Genomic DNA, 21,011 nt, shown 5'->3' on the forward strand with positions numbered 1-21,011 from the left:
GACGCTGATGGAAAACCACATGGTTCCAGGTTATTGATAGTTGACCTGGATGGGTGGGTGCATGCGGTTCAAAAACCAAAACACCCAAAAAGATACAGCAGGAAAGAAACTGTATAGGCTAATAGCAGATACCCATACAGATGCATTGCAATTGAATGTACAGTACTAACAAAACTACTAAATAAAGACAATCATGGCTTTTGTCACAAGGCACAATAGTATTTACGTTCCAAAATTCTACACTGATCTTTTGTAATTTCGTAATATTTCATTGGCCCTATATACTTTCAATTCAAGTTTCAATAGGTTCAATTCAATTCCGTAAACAGAATAACCCTATGAAACCAGGAAATCATCTGTGTCATTTTAGATTTTTGCGTTGGCTATTCAAAAATAGCAGATACGCAAGCTCACAGAGCTGCGAGCATGTACATCTGCTATTTTTAACCATTTCTGAAAAATATTTAAAGTGTGAGAACTACTGATTTAGAAGGCATTTGTAGAATCGGCCTTAATGGGTTAATACATTGAATAAGCATTTAATGTAATGGACATAGCCTACATAAAGCTATTTCCACAACAAGGCAGTCACGTGTCTATCCATGGCAGAGCAGAGGAGAAGGTGTGCATGACAAATCCAGGTGTGCTCATTCAACAACACCTCGCACAGCCTCAGGCTCCACCAGTGAACTCACGTCGGCTCCTAGTGGACAAACCCAGTATAGCAACAGGCAACCAGAGCATCCTCATGGAGACAACTCTATTTCAGCCTGTCTGCTCCATCATGGGGGATATAATTTAAAGAAAAAGATCATCACCATTTGACTTTAAATGAAACCATTCGAAACTAATATAGGCTATGTTATAGCAGGCCTATCTATACCACGTAAAAGCGTGCAATGTTTCGATGAATTGAATACACATGGACCCCAATGGAAACAAGCCATAGTGCTTTCTTGGGCTTTAATCCTTTTAGCATCCTTTTGTATAGAACTGTACTTTCTGTGCTTTTTTGGGGCAAACTGTTTATAAAGTAATCAATCAATCGATTTTGTGAATAATGAAGTGGATGTGGAATAGCATAAAAGTCAATAAAGGTTATGCCTATTAAAAGATCAGAGCAATGGAAAATGTACAATCATAACGCAAAAAAAGTGATGAAAGGCCCAGTGACCGGAAACGCCAGTCTAATAAATAAAGTATGAGTCCAGTAATGGAATTTGGTCCCTCATCCCATCGTGGAATGTGTTTTTTTCTCTGTTCTCTTCTCTTCTCCTACTCGCTGTGAGGTACGGGGCTATAGGCTCGTCCCTTTTTCTCCCCACAATGTGATTGGACGAGACGACTTCTTAGGAATTTCACGAAACTATTTAAATAGCACTTTGTCCCTTCGGCTTAAACTTCGTTTTTTAGCGGCCGATTAACAACACCAAGGACAACTTCCAATCAATAATATTATAAATAAAAACCCCTAGGATTTAACTGCACTGAAAATTTGGACCTTTTCATTGAAACATTGTTTTCTTTTTTCTTCTTTATTCTCGAGGACTATCATTGGATTTCTATATATTTGTGGATTCTATATTTTTTGTGTCGGCTGCTTTCGTTAAACAGGTGGGTAAGCAAAGCCTAGTAGCCTATTATATACACTACAGATATGTGACTGTGACATCACTTATTTATTGAATCCTTCAAAATCCAGGCTAATTGATTCACAAGTGGATTTCTATTTTTTGACATTGACATCATCAAGTGAATAATTGACAACTGTTCATTTTCTGTCATCATTATAGGCACCGACATATTGTTCGATCATGAAATTGAGAGGAATATTTTTGTTATTGATGCTTTGGACCTGCGAGAGCGCAAGAGTAGCAGGTGAGTTTAGTCATGCTATTTTAACTTAAGCTTTGATATATGTTTAATTGTTTATTTTTTAAAGGTGATATTGTTGGATACAGCTATTTTGTCCAAAATGTAAAGAAATATATATTTAGAAAATGGTCTTAAGTAATGTAAAGTATACATTATGTGAACATGCGCGGTGCATCATTATCAGACTTAAAGTTATCCTTCAACTTCTTGATATGCCCCAAAATGACTGGATACACAGGTTTTGTAGCAATTTGTAGCAAATGTAGAAATATTAGACCTCAATTGTCGAATGTTTAAGCATGGTCTAATCATGTATACTTAAAAAATAAAATAAATCATTTTGGACAAAATAACCAATTTTACATCAAGGTGCCCAGATGACCCTATAGTGCCCGCCTGTTACCGTATTGGATATCAAAATAAATCACTGGTTCGAAAACGTTCATTGTTCAATCAATCAGTGCCATCATGCCAAACAAAAGGCTGACTGCTTTATCATCCGCGCTGCATAGAGAGCCGAGATGACAACAGCGTGTTCGACCTGTTCGAACGGGTGCAAGTCCACAAGAAGAACCACGGGGTGACCCTGGTGAAGGGAGACGACCCCTACAGCCCCGCCTACAAGATCCTCAACCCGGACCTGATCCCCCCGGTCCCCGAGACAGCCTTCAGGGACCTGATCGACTCCATCCACGCCGAGAGGGGCTTCCTCCTCCTGCTCAACTTCAAGCAGTTCAAGCGGACCCGCGGCAGCCTGCTGACCGTGGAGAAGCGGGACGGCTCGGGTCCCGTGTTCGAGATCGTGTCCAACGGCAAGGCCAACACGCTGGACATCGTCTACTCCACGGAGAACAAGCAGCAGGTGGTGTCCATCGAGGACGCGGACCTGGCCACGGGCCACTGGAAGAACATCACGCTGTTCGTGCAGGAGGACCGGGCTCAGCTGTTCGCCGGGTGCGAGGAGGTGAACACCGCGGAGCTGGACGTTCCCATCCAGAGCATCCTGACACTGGAGACACCGGGGAGCGCGCAGCTCCGCATAGGCAAGGGAGCCGTGAAGGACCGATTCATGGTGAGATGAGAACCAGTGCCGGTGGTGGTGGGGAAAGTTACAAGTACTCACATTTTGGTAGAATTCAAAGTTTACTTGGGTAAAAGTACAAAAGTATTGGTAAAAAAAAAGTAGAAGTCTACTCATTATGCAGAAAGTATGTCCCATTTCAAGTTTTCAAATGTATAAAAAATATTTTGAAAATAGTAGATATATGCATTGTGAGCTTGTAGATCGGCTATTTTCAAATGGCCGGTCAAAAGGGCTGAAGAGGTTAATGTATGTTTTGTAATAATAATCAAAATCTAGTCTCAGTGGGAGACTCAAAAATCTCCATACATTTTAGGCTTCAAAATAAGTCATTTTTGGGGTGAACTACTCCTTTAACACTAGGGATGAGGATGACACTGATGGTTTTTACTGAGTGCAGACCAATTAGGCGAATATGGATTGATTTATGACTTTGAAGTGTGATATTATTGCGTGAGAGAGAGATTCCTATGAAATGCCGTGCGCACAGACAGCAGAGTTCAGACGCCTCAGGCGCGCATACGCAGCAGCAGTGCAGCGCCCATAATGTGATGATTTATCGGCGGTTTCTATGTTGGTGTTGTGTTGTAATTTTGGGAGGGTTCGGTATTGTGCAGCTCACACAGCTAAAGTCAGCACTGATGCTTGCAGGGGGTGCTGCAAAACGTGCGCTTTGTCTTTGGAACCACTCTGGACGCCATCCTGCGCAACAAAGGCTGCCAGAACTGTGAGTATAATCATGAGCAATAAACCTCTTTTGTATTTAGGCATCATTTATGCTTCCTTTCCTTCTGCTTTGCCAAATCCCCTTAGTTAAGGAATGTGTACAGCCGCCTTATAGTGAAGTCCTCCCAAGGAAGTGTTTACCTCTCATTAACCACTTAAACCCCATATGGGTAACTGGAGTCCCTCAGGGCTCAATACTAGTGTATTTTCTGTTTTCTGTTATTGTGGGCAAAGCTTTCGCTGAAAATAGCAGATCAACAAGCTCACAATGCCACGCAATGCATCATTGTGAGCTTGTCGATCTGCTATTTTCAGCGAATGCTGGGGTTTAAGTTGTTAACTCAGTTTGCAAACTTCTCGGTTGAGTATGTATTCAAAGTGCCATTCTCTGGGCTGGAACACATTGCCTTAATTCCCTTCGTTGTGATTTAAGATAATGTGGGTGTGTGTAATACCTTACTACTACACCAATAACAATTTTCCTGTCACGCGTAATGCACTTAAATTCCTTAAATGAACCTGGAGAGAGTTTGCTTGAGGCTCAATTTATGTACTTACATTATCTTTTTGTTGTTGTGGTCTTTTTCAGCAATACCGACTGATACCATAATCCTGGAGAATCTCAATGGCTCCTCAGCTATCAGAACAGAGTACACTGGCCATAAGACTAAAGGTAAACACTGCTGCTGAGGCTGTGCCATGTGCATTTACACACATTGTATTGCTGTGTTCCTCAGCCAGTCTGGTTCTACTCATATAACTGACCAGAATAAGCCTAAAAGTAAAACTAAAATGACCAATACAAATAAAATAGAACTCAACAATAATAATTTACTTTTGAAGTTCACATGTAAATACAAATAAACTGCCTATAAACCAAGCACAATCCACAATCACTGACTGTGTGTGTGTGTGTGTGTGTGTGTGTGTGTGTGTGTGTGCGTGCGTGTGCGTGTGCGTGTGTGTGTGTGTGTGTGTGTGTCCAGATCTGCAGATGGTGTGTGGCTTCTCCTGTGAGGACCTGGCCAGCATGTTCAAGGAGCTGAAGGGACTGGGTGTGGTAGTCAAAGAGCTGTCCAACGATCTCCGCAAACTGGTAAGACACTGTCTCTGTCTCTGTCTGTCTGTCTTGCCACCTGTCCGTCCATCCATCTGTCCATATCTCTGTCTGTCCATCTGTCTGTCTGTTTGTCTATCTGTCTCTCTGTCTGTCTGTCTGTCTGTCCATCCGTCCGTCCCTGTCTCTCTCTTTGTCTCTCTGTATGTCCGTCCATCTGTCTGTCTTTCTGTTTGTCCGTCCGTCCATCTCTCTGAATGTCTGTCTGTCTGTCTGTCTGACTGTCTGTGTGTGTGTGTTTTGTAAACACTGACGACACAGAGGGCCCTGTGATGTATTATGCAGATAGCATGCGTCCTTCATTCCATATTCATATCTCATATCCGTCTTCCTGTCTGTCCCCCCACCCCCCCCCCAGACGGATGAGAACAAGCTGATAAAGAACCGCATCGGCATTCACAGCGGGGTCTGCATTCACAACGGCATCGTGCGCAAGAACAGGGACGAGTGGACCGTTGATGACTGTACTGAGTGTACTTGTCAGGTAATTCACATGCATGCACAATTGCACATGTTGCAGACCCTTCAATGCACGTGTGCACATTTTCTGGGGGGGGGGGGTCCATGCCTTTGACTTTTCATGACTTTTGATATCCCCTCTCTGGTCAATCATTTCTATCACTCTAGGGGATAAATTGAATCCTTGCTTCTGGTCAGACAAGCTTGTGAGCTATTTGTGTTGTTCACTGTTTGTCGTACCGCAGCCAGAGAATGCCCCCCTCTGTTTTTTTCCAAATCAAACCATGCATGTGTGCACACACATGCAGAAAAAGACAGACACATGCATTAAGTTGCAGACACTCACTCACCGCCCCCCAGCTCCTCCAGCCAGTAATTGCTTGTAGTGTGAATGTCTGGCAGCAAGCCAAAGAGGGTTATTGTCGTTTCGAGTGCTAAGTGATTGTCTCATTTCTAGTGTTGCCAAGAGGGACTTGACTAGTGCCACAGCAGGATTCTTGCCTATAATTAAGACTTTGGCTCAGATAAGTGGCTAGGATAGAATAGCTTAGGAGAAAAATACCTACAGTATAGGTGTAGTGTAAGGTCCATTTATGTTTCACATTTATTGACCTGATTTTCACATCACAGGCAGGCGTGACCCGTTTGGCGCTCAGTGCCCAGTTTAGTTCCAAAGTGAAACTAACATCCATTATTAGGATGTTCGCCTTTTTCCCACCCTCCCCTGACCCAGTAGGCAGGTGGATGTCCGCAGGGGTCTCCGTTTGCAGCCAAAATTCCACTTCTTAGTTTCCCTGGCACTGGAAACCGAGACAAACTCTGATAAAGAATGGAATCCTTAACGAGTTGGTTGCACGGACATGGATTAAGCCTGGTACAAAGTTTAAAATTGTCCACTAATTGGTTTACACAATAATCAAAGCTGTGTTGATTGAAATAGTTTCAATGTGCCTCAGCGCCATGCTGAAACGGGGACATCATCCACTCCACCTCCACTATGGAGTAAACATGTAGCATTGCACTGGGTATATATCCATATGTTTGAGCATACGATCCACCTTGAACTTTATTTCTGTACTTCTGTAGAATTCTGCTACTGTGTGCCGCAAGATCTCCTGCCCCCTGATCCCCTGTGCCAACGCTACTGTGCCTGATGGAGAGTGTTGTCCTCGCTGTGGAACACGTAAGAACTCCACAGAAAGCATTTCTCTCCTCTGTTCTACTCTGTGAATCTATGTAGCCATATGCAACTTATAACTGCGGTTATGTAGGTTGGTACTATATTGCTACTGTATGAATAGACCATGTAATCTAGAATTTATATATATACGTTTCTTAAACAGACGGGCCATTCAAATGCTGCTCTATTTACTCAAAGCCATTTGTATGTTATTTGCCATATAAAACGAAAACCCACAGTTATTTCCCTAGATGTATAGTTTCTACCAAAGTGAAAACCATGTTGATTTTAGTGATGATTTAACTGCAATAACATCCCGGTAATATGTGTATGGAACATTGGCGCTTTGTGCCCTGAAACATCTTTGAATCTTCAAGTTGTAATGGCTGCAATTGGCCAAATTGGTTAAAGTGGGATGGAAAATTGGTCGGCTGTTTTTAGTGAAGCCATCTTCCACGCAAGGAGAAGTGACATGTTCCACATACCTATGTGGGCTGGGCCGCGGTGGTTCCCAAAAAACTAAATAAACAGCGGGAGCCACATTCATCGCTACCTTGGTGCCTTGTTGAAGTCATTACATTGCCCCGGGGCCATGTTTGCAAAATGTGTTTCCTCTTTAGGAAAACGTAAGTCAGTGGGACATCCCTGTGTGTTCTGAGGACAGTGGCTCCCTCTATTTCTTCACTGGCTCTCTCAACACATTGGTCTCTGCCCTTCCTCTCAACAGTGAACCCTCTCTCTGTCCCAGAGACCCAGCTAAATACACACCATTAGCCCTCTGCTTTAAGAGCTTTTCCCTCCTCATTTAGGGCTTTCGGGGAGGAGGTGAGGGGGGGTGCATTCATTCCCTTGCTGAAATAGCTCTTTTATTGTCTCTTTCTCTCTCTCTCGTTCTCTCCCTCTCCTCCCTCCTCCTCTCCCTTAGCGAGTGACTATGCAGAGGACGGCTGGTCCCCCTGGTCTGAATGGACCCATTGTTCCGTATCATGTGGGCGGGGCATCCAGCAGCGCGGGCGCTCCTGCGACCGCATCAACAACAACTGCGAGGGCACCTCTGTGCAGACCCGCGACTGCTACCTCCAGGAGTGCGACAAGCGTTGTGAGTACAAACACACGAACCCCGCTCACATCCACCAGTCACTGCTAAACCACAAGAATAGTCCATGACAATCAACATGCTGAATTTGACCTCACTTTGCACTAGCCCTTCCAGTCTGTTCCCTCTGCCTTCTAATCTCTGACCTTCGACCTGTTTTTGTGACCTCCAGTCAAGCAAGACGGCAGCTGGAGCCACTGGTCGCCCTGGTCGTCCTGCTCCGTCACCTGCGGTGCCGGCGTCATCACCCGTATCCGCCTCTGTAACTCCCCCACCCCCCAGCTGGGAGGCAAAGACTGCGAGGGAGAGGGCCGTCAGACTGAGAAGTGCCAGAAATCTCCATGTCCCAGTAGGTTTAACTCAACTGATTTAACTCAGTGATAACTCAGTGATTCTCAATGTCTTTCATTTCAAGGAGTTTCAGGGCACAATCCTCAGTGTTATTTAAACTCGGAGAGTGAACACATGGAGTGATCCATTGGTACACTTTTGGAAGTACAGACCTGTAAGGGTCCATTTGGTTTCCAACTATCAATCATTTAGCTGGGAACCCCCTGGAACTCCCTTAAGGACCCCACGTTGACAACCACTGATTTAACCTATTTACACTAGTTTATATTACTGGGTTGACCAGCCAGCTGCATTCACGTGTTCAGCATAACAAATGATCATGTCGTATTTTGTGTCTTCCTCAGTCAATGGCAACTGGGGACCGTGGGCACTGTGGGATAGCTGCACAGTCACCTGTGGAGGTGGGGTCCAGACACGTAAACGTCTGTGCAATGACCCTGGACCCAAATATGGTGGCAAAGAGTGTATTGGTGATGTCAAGGACACCCAGGTCTGCAATAAGAAAACCTGTCCCATCGGTGAGTCACTGTAGTCTCACAATTTAAATGTCATTAAATTACATTTTGTACCTTTCATGAGAGTCTTTAGTAGATCTCTATCTTTCCTGAGAGTCTTTGGTAGATCATATCACACTCATCAATATTCTTGTTTTCAGACGGGTGTCTGTCCAACCCCTGCTTTGCTGGAGCCAAGTGCACAAGCTTACCCGATGGTTCTTGGAAGTGTGGAAAGTGTCCGGCTGGCTATACCGGCAATGGCATCAAATGCAAGGACATTGATGAGGTGAGATTTCTTACACTTTCAAAACATTTGTTTATTTGTCTGTTATATATTTATTTTTCACTTTGTGACATCTGCAATCTATGTTTTGTAAACATAAAAACAGTGTAAAGAGGTCCCCGACGCTTGCTTCGAGTTCAATGGCGCTCACCGCTGTGAGAACACCAACCCTGGTTACAACTGCCTGCCCTGCCCGCCCCGCTACTCTGGACCCCAGCCGTTCGGCAAGGGAGTGGAGGAAGCTGCTGCTAAGAAACAGGCATGTACTGTTTTGTCTGTCTGTTTGTCTGTCTTTGTTTTCTTGTCTATGGAGCCGTCACTGTGCATCAATTACATTGATTAGTCTGATTAACCAATTAAACCCTGTATTATATATACTCTGTTGTACAATGGTGGCGAAAATAGCCGGTCTACAAGATCCCAACGTGAAGCATCACAACGCGTAGCATCACAACATGTTGTGAACTTGTAGATGTGCTATTTTCACTATTTAAAAAATAAGAATCGTTCAATAATCGTAATCGAGACAAAAGTTTTAAATAATCGTGATATTAATTTGAAGTCATATCGCCCAGGCCTAGTTTATTCAATGGTTGACAGATAGAAACCTGACACAGTGCCTGACACCTTTTGATCAATGGGCACTCCTCGGAGCCAAGAACAGAATGCTCTGGATCTGAACCCTCCGTGAACAATCTGTCAAACAATTCAACGTACCTCTCCTCCCCACGTCTTCCAGGTGTGTACGCCCCGCAACCCTTGCCTGGACGGAAGCCACGACTGCAACAAGAACGCCCGCTGCAACTACCTGGGACACTTCGCTGACCCAATGTTCCGCTGCGAGTGCAAGCCTGGCTACGCCGGAAACGGACACATCTGTGGGGAGGACACCGATCTGGACGGATGGCCTAACGCTGACCTGGTGTGCGTGGAGAATGCCACCTACCACTGCAAGAAGGTAGGTACCAATAGTGCATTTACTCAAGTACGGTACTTCAGTATAATTCTGAGGTACTTTTACTTTACTTGAGTATTTCTATTACACTACATCTCAGAGGCAAATATTGCACTTTTTACTCCACTACAATTATTTGATAGTTACAAGAAGGTAGATACTGTAGTTAGTGGCAGTGGTGTAAAGTAACTATGTAGTTAGTGGTATGGCGAGGTTTTCGCTCCAGAGCCTCCAGAGGTCTGAGTTAAGTCTAGGAGAGTCAGACAGAGACAGACTTTGTTTTCTTTAAGGTTAAGCCAGCAGGCCAAAGCTGTCATTGAGGGTTAATGGTTAAATGCGCTTTACAGAATATAAATTATGTCCGTTATAATGTCTGACTGTGACGTTACATCTAACCTGGTGTTTTTCTCTACTCCAGGACAACTGCCCCAACCTCCCCAACTCAGGGCAGGAAGACTATGACAAGGACGGCATTGGAGACGCTTGTGATGATGACGATGACAACGATGGCATTCCTGATGACAGGGTAAGCAGCTATCGAATAGTCAAGTGATGATAAAGGTTCGGCTTAAGTCATTGTGTGTGTGTGTGTGTGTGTGTGTGTGTGTGTGTGTGTGTGTGTAGCGGGTTTTCGTAGCGGGTAATAAGCCAGGAATTTCATTTTATATAGTCATCATTCATGTCACATAAAAGTGTGTGTGTGTGTGTGTGTGGGGGGGGGGGGTGATGCAGCAGGAAGGTGAATGTTTCTCCCTTGGTCTGAGCCAAACCTCAAATTCCAGCACAGAGGTAAAACTCTGAAGGAGCCACAGTGTGTCCTGCTAATCCAACCGTTAGATTTGGGCCCTGGGGGCGGTGTGTGTGGGGGGATTGGGGGGACTAAAAATAAAGCAACCCTTTCATCGCCATTCTCCCCCTCCCAGCTCTCTCCCCCTCCCAGCTGTAAAATAGAGCCACAGCGAGTGACGAGCACCGAATCAGAAAAATTTGCATCTGGTGTGATTCCAACCACACGAACCACTGCATCCCTATTCTGGGGCGTACGTTTGGCAAAAATAGCCAGTCTACGTATCAGAGTACAGAGTTCAGTGTAAAAGTATAGAGCAGTGGTTTTCAAACCTTTTCATATCAAGGTCCATTATTTATCGGGCATTTGAGCCACGGACCACCGCTTGATAAGATTTAGACTCTCAGACCCCAAAAAACGAAAATATTTTGTTATCGTTTGATAAGAGTTTGTCCACAATTCCATGCTGTATTGATGTTTGGTGGAGGGATAACAGGCAAACGTTGATCAAAATAACAATTATTCTACATTCTCTAATTTTGTAGACAACTCTCCATCATTTTGCTGGGGACCACCTGGAACCCCCTCAAGGACCACTGGTGGTCCCTGGACCACTGGTTGAGAACCACTGGTATAGAGGGTTTAAGATGTTAGGGGGCGGAAACAGTGAAAGTGGTTCGTTCTTTCCCTGGCTGAAAGTGAGCCATCTGCCTCGTTCCCGGTCACCGTCCAAAGAAAACGACTTAACCTTGCTGTCGTTCATGTCACCCTTGTCCCTCGAAAACAGGACAACTGCCCGTTCATCTACAACCCCAGGCAGTACGACTACGACCGCGACGATGTGGGCGACCGGTGCGACAACTGCCCCTACAACAGCAACCCCGATCAGACAGACACGGACAACAACGGAGAGGGAGATGCCTGCGCTGTGGACATTGATGGAGATGGTGAGGATGATGTCTCTGTCTGTTGGCAAGGTTGATTTGCTGGGGGAGGGGGGTGGGGGGGGGCCTCTGCTTTTGATCATTTTTCTGGCCAGTGGGAATATGTTTTCTCCCTGCTTCTGATCAGACTGAATTAAATACATGCATTTCCATTTGGGAAATGTAGACTGTCTGATGTTTGCAAATTTTCTAAATCTGTGTCATCTCAAACAATCACAAATTGCTGCTTGAACGGTTATTTTGGGTCATACAAAGAAGTATGTAGACTAGAGCTTAAGTGTTTTCTTTTTTACAAAGCAAACCCTGTCTGTTGGAACCAGTGTTGCTATTAACGGTAACTAACACCAAAAGAGTGAATGGCTTTTCAAAAACTGAATAACTTCTTCAGTATGACCACTGACTCTCACATTCTGTCAGATGAAGTACCAACTTTATCTACTCTACCTAGTTTTCTAGATCAAATCAGACATGGAAAAGAATTGCTGCATATCATTCGATCTGACCCTGGAACTAAGATGAGTCAAACTAAAATTGAAATGTAAAATATATGAAAATCTAAGACAGAAATACAGTATGTTATAGGGGCGGCAGTGCCTTAGGAGGTAGAGCGGCCGTCTGAGAATCGGAAGGTTCCCGGTTCGGCCCCCGGCTCCTCCTGGCTCCTTGTCAAAGTTTCCCTGAGCAAGGCACTGAACCCATGAGCAGGTGGTGCCTTGCATGGTTGCTTCTGTTGTCAGTGTGTGAATGGGTGAATGCAACATACTTTGTAAATCACACTGAAAACTCACAAAATAATAATGTAAAAATTAACCCATTCAATCCGGGAATGCATCCATGTCATTTTAGATGTCTTTGGGCTATTTAAAAAAGAAATCGTGAACATTTGTGCAAATCTTTGAATATATATATATATATACTTTGTAACTCAAATCTTTGCTTCTGGGGGGGTCCCTGGAACAAAATATTTTGAGATGGGGGTCCGAGGCCAAATACATTTTGAGCACAACTGATATTATAGCAACATAAGTTTTTCAGAAACCAGTTAGGATTCAGAAGATTAAAGCTATAATAACAGTGGGTGGAACCACTGAGTAACAGTGTCTGTTTTAACATAGATTATATATTTATCCGTCAGGCATTCTGAATGAGAAGGACAACTGTCCTTATGTGTACAACGTTGACCAGAGGGACACGGACCTGGACGGTGTTGGAGACATGTGCGATAACTGCCCCCTGGAACATAATCCTGACCAGGTGTGTACACACACAGGCACGCACGCACACACACACACACACTCCACCCTTCCCTGTTTCATTCCACTTCACCCACCGACTAAAATCTCTCTGCCTTTCTCTATAGCTCAGCATCCCTCTCTTTTTCAGCTGAAAGGGAGCCTTAAGCCTGATTCATGCGTCGCGCAGCAAAAATCGCCGACCTGCAAGCTCACAACACGTCACATCTGCAACGCTTTGTGAGCGTGTAGGTCTGCTATTTTTGGCGCGCGACAGAGCATAAATTGAGCATTACTGATGTGCAGCCGTCTAGGCTTTAGCACGCTACGTGGAAGGGGGCGCAAATCCCATGCAAAGCCCAAGGGCACATTAGTTCAATAAGGCGTGCTAGGGGCGGTGGACCTTTTCAATGGCCCATTGACGTTAGTTGACGTTGCCAGAGTGCGAGAAGAGGCCCTTGGCTGGTTATTGACCATAATCAGACATAGTGGGGTGTCCTGTATGACGTAAGAGTAAAATGTCCACCAAGTGAATATGGTCAATTGCTGTGGAAAAGGCTGGCCCTGTGCTGTGTGCATGCTCCATCAGCAAACTATGGCCTGGCCCAGTCCACCTGTGCCACGGTACACTGAAGAGTAGGAATGCTGGAACAGTAGGCCTCTGTACAAAGGGGGTGGGGGTGTAGTTTCAACACATGTTGTTTCAAAGGATTTTGTTCTTTGAAAAGTACACGTGTGAAATATTTTGTCCAAATGTTTTGGCCCTATTAAGACAATGCCCCTTGCAACACCCTCATTGATTCCCTCCATCACTTAACTCCAGCCTCATGTCAACGGGACGAGTGTGTGTGTGTGTGTGTGTGTGTGTGTGTGTGTGTGTGTGTGTGTGTGTGTGTGTGTGTGTGTGTGTGTGTGTGTGTGTGTGTGTGTGTGTGTGTGTGTGTGTGTGTAGTCCTGTATACCTGCAGTAAGGACGCTTCTAGTGCCAAGCAAATTGGTGTAGGAGGAACAGTGAGTCGTGTGGTGGGACTTTTGATTGTCAGGAGATGAAGAACGGCGACATACTTCGGACAAACTGGCAGCTTTAGAAAGGAGAAAATAATTCTAAGAACAAAATGAAAGCAGGATGAGGAGAGGAGTTGGCAAGAAGGCATGTTGAACAGCACAGTGTTGTAATGAACCAAGTGCTGTGAAATGTATCACTTGAATCCTAAGCATCCCTATTCAGGAGGCGAACAATTGCAGAAAATAGCAGATATACAAAAAAAGCATCTGTGACAAAATCTCAAGGGGAAAAAAAGAGCAGACAAATACAGAACCGACCCCCGATTGACTAAGGATTAGTTCACTAAGTATAGAGAGTTTAAGTGGTTAATCACCAATGCCAAAGTAACTCATTTGGTGGTGATGATGTTCGCTCCTCTACTCCCAACCTCTCAGGTGGATTCAGATGACGACCGTGTGGGAGACAAGTGTGACAGCAACCAGGACATCGACGAGGACGGCCACCAGAACAACCTGGACAACTGCCCCTACATCCCCAACGCCAACCAGGCTGACCACGACAAGGACGGCAAGGGAGATGCTTGTGACCACGACGACGATAACGACGGCATCCCCGATGACAAGGACAACTGCAGACTCGCCTTCAACCCTGACCAGCTGGACTCCGATGGTGAGTTGGAGCTTAGCTACTTACATTTCTACATACGCGTTTGTTGACCGAAGTCTCCCAGGGGTCTTTACTATTCAATTCAATTCAATTCAATTTTATTAAAGTGTCAAATCACAACAAGTTGTCTCAAGACACTTTACATGTAGAGAAGAGACCCGACAGTCCCACCCTGAGCAAGCAATTTTGCGACAGTGGCAACGAAAAACTCCCCCTTAACTGGAAGAAACGTCAGGCAGACCCTAGGCTCTAGGGTGGGGGCCTTCTGCCTCGACCGTGTCGGGGGGAAAGAAGAGAGAGAGAGGGAGAGACAGAGACAGAGGAGAGACAGAAAGAGATAACAAGTAGTAACAATAACAATACTAGGCTCCCTCTTTTTTCCCTTGCAGAAAATATTAGATCTACAAGCTCACAACGCATCATGTTGCGTGATGCGTTGTAGATCTGATATTTTCGCAGAAGGTTTGCCTCAGAACACACTACGGTTCATGCGGTTAAGCCGAAAATAACTGAATCAGTTATGGAAAATAACCGAATCAGTTGTTTTTAGCGAGCGCCTAAATAGAATTTAGTTTTAGACCTGAGCTGATACAGTTTATCACCAGGCTTGGGTTATCAAGTATCAATTATATTGAGTATTTATGTTTAGTACTTGGATTGCAGTAAATTGCACACATCCTCCAACTCTTACAGTACCAGGACAGAGAATATATTTAATCAATATCCTGTATATTATGTGCTATATTTCACAGGTGATGGCCGTGGAGATGCTTGCAAAGATGACTTCGACCAAGACAACGTGCCAGACATCTACGATGTGTGTCCGGAGAACTATGACATCAGCGAGACGGACTTCCGCAAGTTCCAGATGGTACCGCTGGATCCCAAAGGCACCTCCCAAATCGACCCCAACTGGGTGGTTCGCCACCAGGGCAAGGAGCTTGTCCAGACTGTCAACTGTGACCCTGGCATCGCTGTCGGTAAGTAAGCCAGTGGATAAACTGAGTGATTGATTATATAAACAATATGTCATACTTTGCATTATACAGTCAACATTCACTACTCAGATGATACTTGTGCATTACAAACTGATCACTCAAAACAAGTTGACTGACGAATCATGAACATAGCCAGACAGGATGCAAAAATGTTAAGGGCATGTTTTTTGTGTGTTAAATAGCTCTACATTTCCATAGTAATCATTGGTATAAGTGATGAAACAAAAAATGAGCAGACAAAATTGGAACTGGAATACTGTCAAATTGAAGCTGATAAAAGGGTTCTCTCTCCTGATTGGATACAATCGGTGACCCACCTAAAATGGATTTTCTGTTTATTAAAGAGCTGGAGAGACGGGGAGACCCCTGTTACTGTAGCAATGATTACTATCAGAGTATATAGAGCTTTAACCTTTTAACAAAAAAACTTTTAGTTTCAACCAAAAAAGTCTCTAAAACAGCACCTTTAATTTCTAAATTAAGTGCCACAGCAACAGTGTCATTTTCTCACTGGCGGTTCTCTCTCGACAGGTTACGATGAGTTCAACGCAGTGGACTTCAGTGGCACCTTTTTCATCAATACTGAGCGGGACGACGATTACGCTGGCTTTGTGTTCGGCTACCAGTCCAGCTCCAGGTTCTATGTGGTCATGTGGAAGCAGATCACTCAGACCTACTGGTCCAACAAGCCCACCAAGGCACAGGGCTACTCTGGCTTGTCCATCAAGGTGGTAAACTCCACTACTGGCCCAGGAGAGCACCTCAGGAATGCTCTGTGGCACACAGGCAATACCCCAGGACAGGTAAGATATGGGACATGACGTCATATAAACTAAAGGAAAAAATATTTATATTTTTTTCCTGATTCACAGTGTGATAAAATGTTTTGTTTTTGTAATAGTGTAACTGTGTTGGATTCATAGTGAGTAAAATCGACGTTGTCCGGTCATGTGTCCCATCCTTAGGTGCGAACTCTCTGGCACGACCCTAAGAATGTTGGATGGAAAGACTTCACCGCCTACAGATGGCACCTAATCCACAGACCGAGAACGGGACATATTAGGTGAGCTAGAGCCTAGCTTTGGACCCTTGTAGCGGTAGGAAAAAAAGATTAGAAGAGATCAGAAAGATTACTTCACACTCATTATTCAAGTCGTTATGGGATTCATTGTAATTTAACATTTAATGTGCTTTACTTCTACAGAGTTGTGATGTACGAGGGTAAGAAGATCATGGCAGACACTGGTAGCATCTATGACAAGACGTACGCCGGTGGGCGACTAGGCCTTTTTGTCTTCTCACAAGAGATGGTATACTTCTCTGACCTCAAGTATGAATGCAGAGGTAAGGATTATAGGTTTATACTGATATTGTGCTACATTCATATTGTATAAGTTGGTGAACAAAAACATGCTCATTTTACCAGCCATTAAATACGGTAGTCAATAAAATGGCAATCAATAGATCATGATAAGAAATATATGTATTTTGACTAATAATACTTTTGTCCTCACAGATGCATAAATGCGCTGCACAGGAAGCTCTGAGGAATGCACCTTTCTGTATAAAGAATGAACTTGATGTATTCCGATGCAAAGTCCAGGGACCGATTTATCTCCGAAACTCTTTCTTCTGCGGGCACGCACACACACGGATGGAGCGAATGGGTATGTGTGGTCAGCCTCAGGGTAACTTGAAGCTGGTTGGGAGTACAGCACCAACCGGCTGACTGCCAGTTGAGGATCAGAGAGCTCCCCCACCTATCACCCTTCTCCCTGACCCTGCCATCTACAGAGAGAAGGGAAAGCTAGGGAAACAAATAAACTTGCCCTGTTGCTTTGCATGAGCAGCGAGACCCAACACCTCTCTGTCCCCAGCTCTCCTCATCCTGTCTCGCTCTCTGAAAGACCTCGTTCATCGCTGTGCGGGAGCAGCTCCCCATAGCTGTGCGGGAGCAGCTCCCCATAGATGACTATGCACTTGCAAGCGGATCTCTCTCTCTCTCTTTCTCTCTCTCTCTCTCGCTCTCTCTCTCTGGATGGACGTCCCAAAGAAAAGACTGATGAAATGATTCCTTTCGCTTTACAAATCTACCAGGATGTAGATTACAGAATGACGCAGCACTGAGGCGTCGGAGGATGAAGAAAGCAATAAGACATTTGTTTCTTTTTTCTGTCACAGAACACTTTTTCCCCCTTTTTTTCTTTTTTTAAGAACCCATTAGGAGTGAGCAAGAATTGGAGGGAACATTTTGTTGCGTATGTTTGTGTGTATGTGTGTATGTGGAAGAATGGTCATAGATGTAACATGAAACCTGCTTGCTTTGACCCATCAGGGCAAGAATAGATAGAATAGAGAAGAGTTTGCGGAGACAGAATTATTAAAGTAACGTGGCAATTTGCTTGTAAGTGTTTTTGAAAACATACCGGGCTTCCAGTATCACTGGCTTTGTGGCAGATATTAGAATGATCTATGTTGGTTGACTGAACAGTATTCTCAGGGTGAGATGGAAATAACCATCTTAGCATATCAAACCAGTACAGAGAAAGAAAAACCATGGCGGTACCATGCAAAAGACAAAGCCGGAGCCAGTTATATTGAGGCCTCTGAAACACTCCCCCCGACCAGTGTTGCCAGATTCTGTGAGAGAAACAAGCAACCAGGTCTAGGAAAACAAGCCCAAAAGAAGCGACTATGGGCCACATCAGCACGTTAAACATAACATCAGCTCTTTGAAAATAGCAGATCTACAAGCTTGTAGATCTGCTATTTTCAAATAAACTCTTGGGGGGAAATTATAATAAGCAGACCTGGCAACACTGCCCCCGACTCAGACTCATCAAATAAGGGGCATCTCCCTCAGCGTATGAGGCTTTGAATTTGAAAATATGTAAATAAATGTAATTTATTAACTCTTGCCTACAATGTAGGCAGCAAAATGAATTTGAATACTTTAAAAAAAAAAGCTGAGACTCCCCCAAAACCTCATGTTGAACAGTGACCCAAATTCAGGTACAGTCAGCCATAATGGTGTCGTAAATAAGAAGCACGCTCTGGACAATGTCTATCATATCCTTCTCTATAAAGCAAATTAGGTATTAGGTGATTCCTAAGGTAGGTCTACTTAGTATAATACGTATGTGACCTGTGTGCCTTTTCTTCAGAGAGAGATGAAAAACAAAGGATACTTATGATGTACAAATATTACCTCATTGCTGTTATATAATTTGATCAAACAAAAAAACAACCTAAGTACTTTTTTCATTAGCTTTCAAAATGATTGACATCTTACTGCTACTGTAACATGAGCTGTAAATAGTATTATGTTTCTTTTAAAATCCCAGACCCCCACTTCCTACTCCATGACCCACCCCAGTGGAAAATACAGTACAATGGGAGAGTTTTTTTTATATATATATAAATGATTTGTGCTCTATTATGTATGTCCAATGCTCTTTTTAGCAGATAAATTATTGTTCTGTTTTGTCCTAGCTGTTTGTGAGAGGTTGATTTGTGTGTATGAGTGTGTAGATAAATGCTATTTAAATAATTTATCGGGATCCGTCACCAAATTAAGGGGGCGTGTCCATCTGTATAAACGGTTTGCACACTGACGTGAGGATGTTCTGTATCGTTTTTACCTTTTTGTTATTGTGTACCATTGTCACCATTATTTTTGTACAATTAGTGTTGCTTGTTTGTAAACATTTTTACTTAGTTGTACAATGCAAAATGCTGTTTCTATCCATAGCGATTATTTTGTTACGTACTTCCAGAACAATAAATAGTTGTTAAAAGTCTATGCTTGTGTACATTTTTCATCTTCGAATTGATAAGATTGTTATTACTTGTAACTGACTAGTAAGTCATAATTTTTTTCCGATAGGAAAACTTGGCAATGAAACTAACCATCAAGACAACAGTATCATATTGATTAGCTACAGCTGTGCTGATGCAAGCATGTCTTGCATTAAATTCCTCACTGGTAGCTGTCTCACACCACTCTTCTTCCAGCCAGGGATCTGCAGGAGCCTGTTACATGTGCAGAAGTATGAATGTACACTAAGTTAACTACTTTCGACCTGGTGTTCCTATTTTCGGCATTTCATTATGTGCAAAACTTTGGACATTTCATAACTTTTCAAAAATCGCCAAAAAATGGCGATCTACAAGCTCAGAACACGGCACGATGCGACACGTTGTGAGCTTGCAGATCTGAAATTTTCGCTGCATGAAATAGGGCATACGTGGTTGAAATGTGGCTGACAGGTTAGAGATACAAATGAGGGAAATGCATACAGGCCTTTACCACTGCTAAAGGCACACATGGCCTGTGATGTGGGCCACGTGAGGAATGTGGCACGGCACTCTCTTCCTCAGCTTGATGTTTCCGTACTCACTGTGATCCTGGGCAGACCTTTGAGTGCACGGGTTAAAGAACACAGAGAGCAAATAGTAGGCAGACACAAAGCTTGACATTGACAGGCAGGCTTTGGGCCGTGTACGGGGAGTGAAGTAATTCAGTTGTCAAGATCGGTATTCTTAGACGAGCCCTTAATCATACACCTACAGCTACTGCATGGTGATGCCCAGATAAAGAATATGTAGTGACATTTCAGTGAAAATACTGTATCTTAACCACTTAAGCCCTATTTTATACTTCATCGTATGATGGAAATAGCTAAAAATAGCTAAAATAGCCAATTTACAAGTTCACAGCGTGCCGCAATACATTATGAGCTTGTACAGTAGATTGGTAAATGGTGCATTTATGCAGCAGTTTTTATCCAAAGCGCTTTACAATGATTGTGCATAATTACATTTCACCCATTCACACACCGATGGAAGAGGAAACCATGCAAGGCACAAACATGCTCATCGGGAGCAATTAGGGGTTCAGTGTCTTGCTCAAGGACACTTCGACACTAACTCTGGGGGAGCCCGGGATCGAACCGGGAACCTTGCGGTTGCCATCCGGCCGCTCTACCGGCCACTCTACCCCTGATTTTTCACAATTCTGGACAATAATGACATACACAAGATAGGGACGGCGAGTTGAAAGTGGTTAATACTATCTATTTAACTGTTCATTGATTGGTTGGTTGGCCTACGATCCTCAAATGCCCTCTGTTGACTCACAGTCTTGCATAGAATGTGTGACGATCGAGCATCATCACAGAGGTTACAGAGTCCACACCATGTCACAGAGTTCTTACTTAGCCAACTTAAAGTGTACAGTATACAGTACATGATCACTGCAGCACCAAGTATAACCTTGTTAGCAACTTCAGCAATGATCCATGGATCGACGGTTACAAACCGTCTGCCAAAGAGAGACTTCAGCCTAATTTATACTTTGTCGCACAGACGCGTTGCTCTACAAAATTAAACGAGCACTTTAAACTCAAGGGCCTGACACACACTGCAAGCGTCACGTGCGTGTCATCAAATGCACCCATCGTTTACAATGGCTGCAGCCACACTGGAGGCGTCAAGTGGACGTGATAAAACCTGTTGACCCATCTCCAGGGCTTGGTTCTATTTTTGAGCATTGACGCGCAGCACAAACCAGAGAGAGAGAGGGAGAAGAGAGTGAATTGAGCAAAGGAGCAAGGACTCCGGGCATGCGTGCGTGCGTGCGTGCGTGCGTGCGTGCGTGCGTGCGTGCGTGCGTGCGTGCGTGCGTGCGTGCGTGCGTGCGTGCGTGCGTGCGTGCGTGCGTGCGTGCGTGCGTGCGTGCGTGCGTGCGTGCGTGCGT

The 21,011-nt window shown here is 44.2% G+C and overlaps 1 protein-coding gene across 1 annotated transcript; it reads left to right on the plus strand.

Annotated features, from left to right (window-relative positions):
• The first annotated feature begins 1,399 nt into the window (after nt 1-1,399).
• Nucleotides 1,400-17,194, plus strand: thbs1b (thrombospondin 1b). Its single transcript, XM_080452385.1, has 23 exons — nt 1,400-1,614; nt 1,794-1,878; nt 2,388-2,947; nt 3,608-3,683; nt 4,272-4,355; nt 4,669-4,778; nt 5,158-5,283; nt 6,345-6,441; nt 7,364-7,537; nt 7,707-7,883; nt 8,230-8,403; nt 8,541-8,668; nt 8,772-8,924; nt 9,405-9,623; nt 10,039-10,146; nt 11,195-11,354; nt 12,487-12,605; nt 14,024-14,258; nt 15,008-15,235; nt 15,785-16,056; nt 16,219-16,316; nt 16,458-16,597; nt 16,770-17,194. Exons 2-23 carry the CDS (start codon nt 1,815-1,817, stop codon nt 16,775-16,777), a joined length of 3,510 nt encoding a protein of 1,169 aa, XP_080308511.1. The 5' UTR covers nt 1,400-1,614; nt 1,794-1,814; the 3' UTR covers nt 16,778-17,194.
• The last annotated feature ends 3,817 nt before the right edge of the window (nt 17,195-21,011 follow it).

The sequence above is a fragment of the Gymnoscopelus braueri genome (genome assembly GCF_963280865.1).
Source record: "Gymnoscopelus braueri genome assembly, chromosome: 16".
NCBI lineage: Eukaryota > Metazoa > Chordata > Actinopteri > Myctophiformes > Myctophidae > Gymnoscopelus > Gymnoscopelus braueri.

Coding starts and splice junctions, on each gene's coding strand:
- thbs1b (XM_080452385.1), top strand. CDS start 1,815: ATGAAATTGAGAGGAATATTTTTGTTATTGATGCTTTGGACCTGCGAG. Junction 5,284..6,344: donor GTACTGAGTGTACTTGTCAG/GTAATTCACATG, acceptor GTACTTCTGTAG/AATTCTGCTACTGTGTGCCG. Junction 8,925..9,404: donor AAGCTGCTGCTAAGAAACAG/GCATGTACTGTT, acceptor CACGTCTTCCAG/GTGTGTACGCCCCGCAACCC.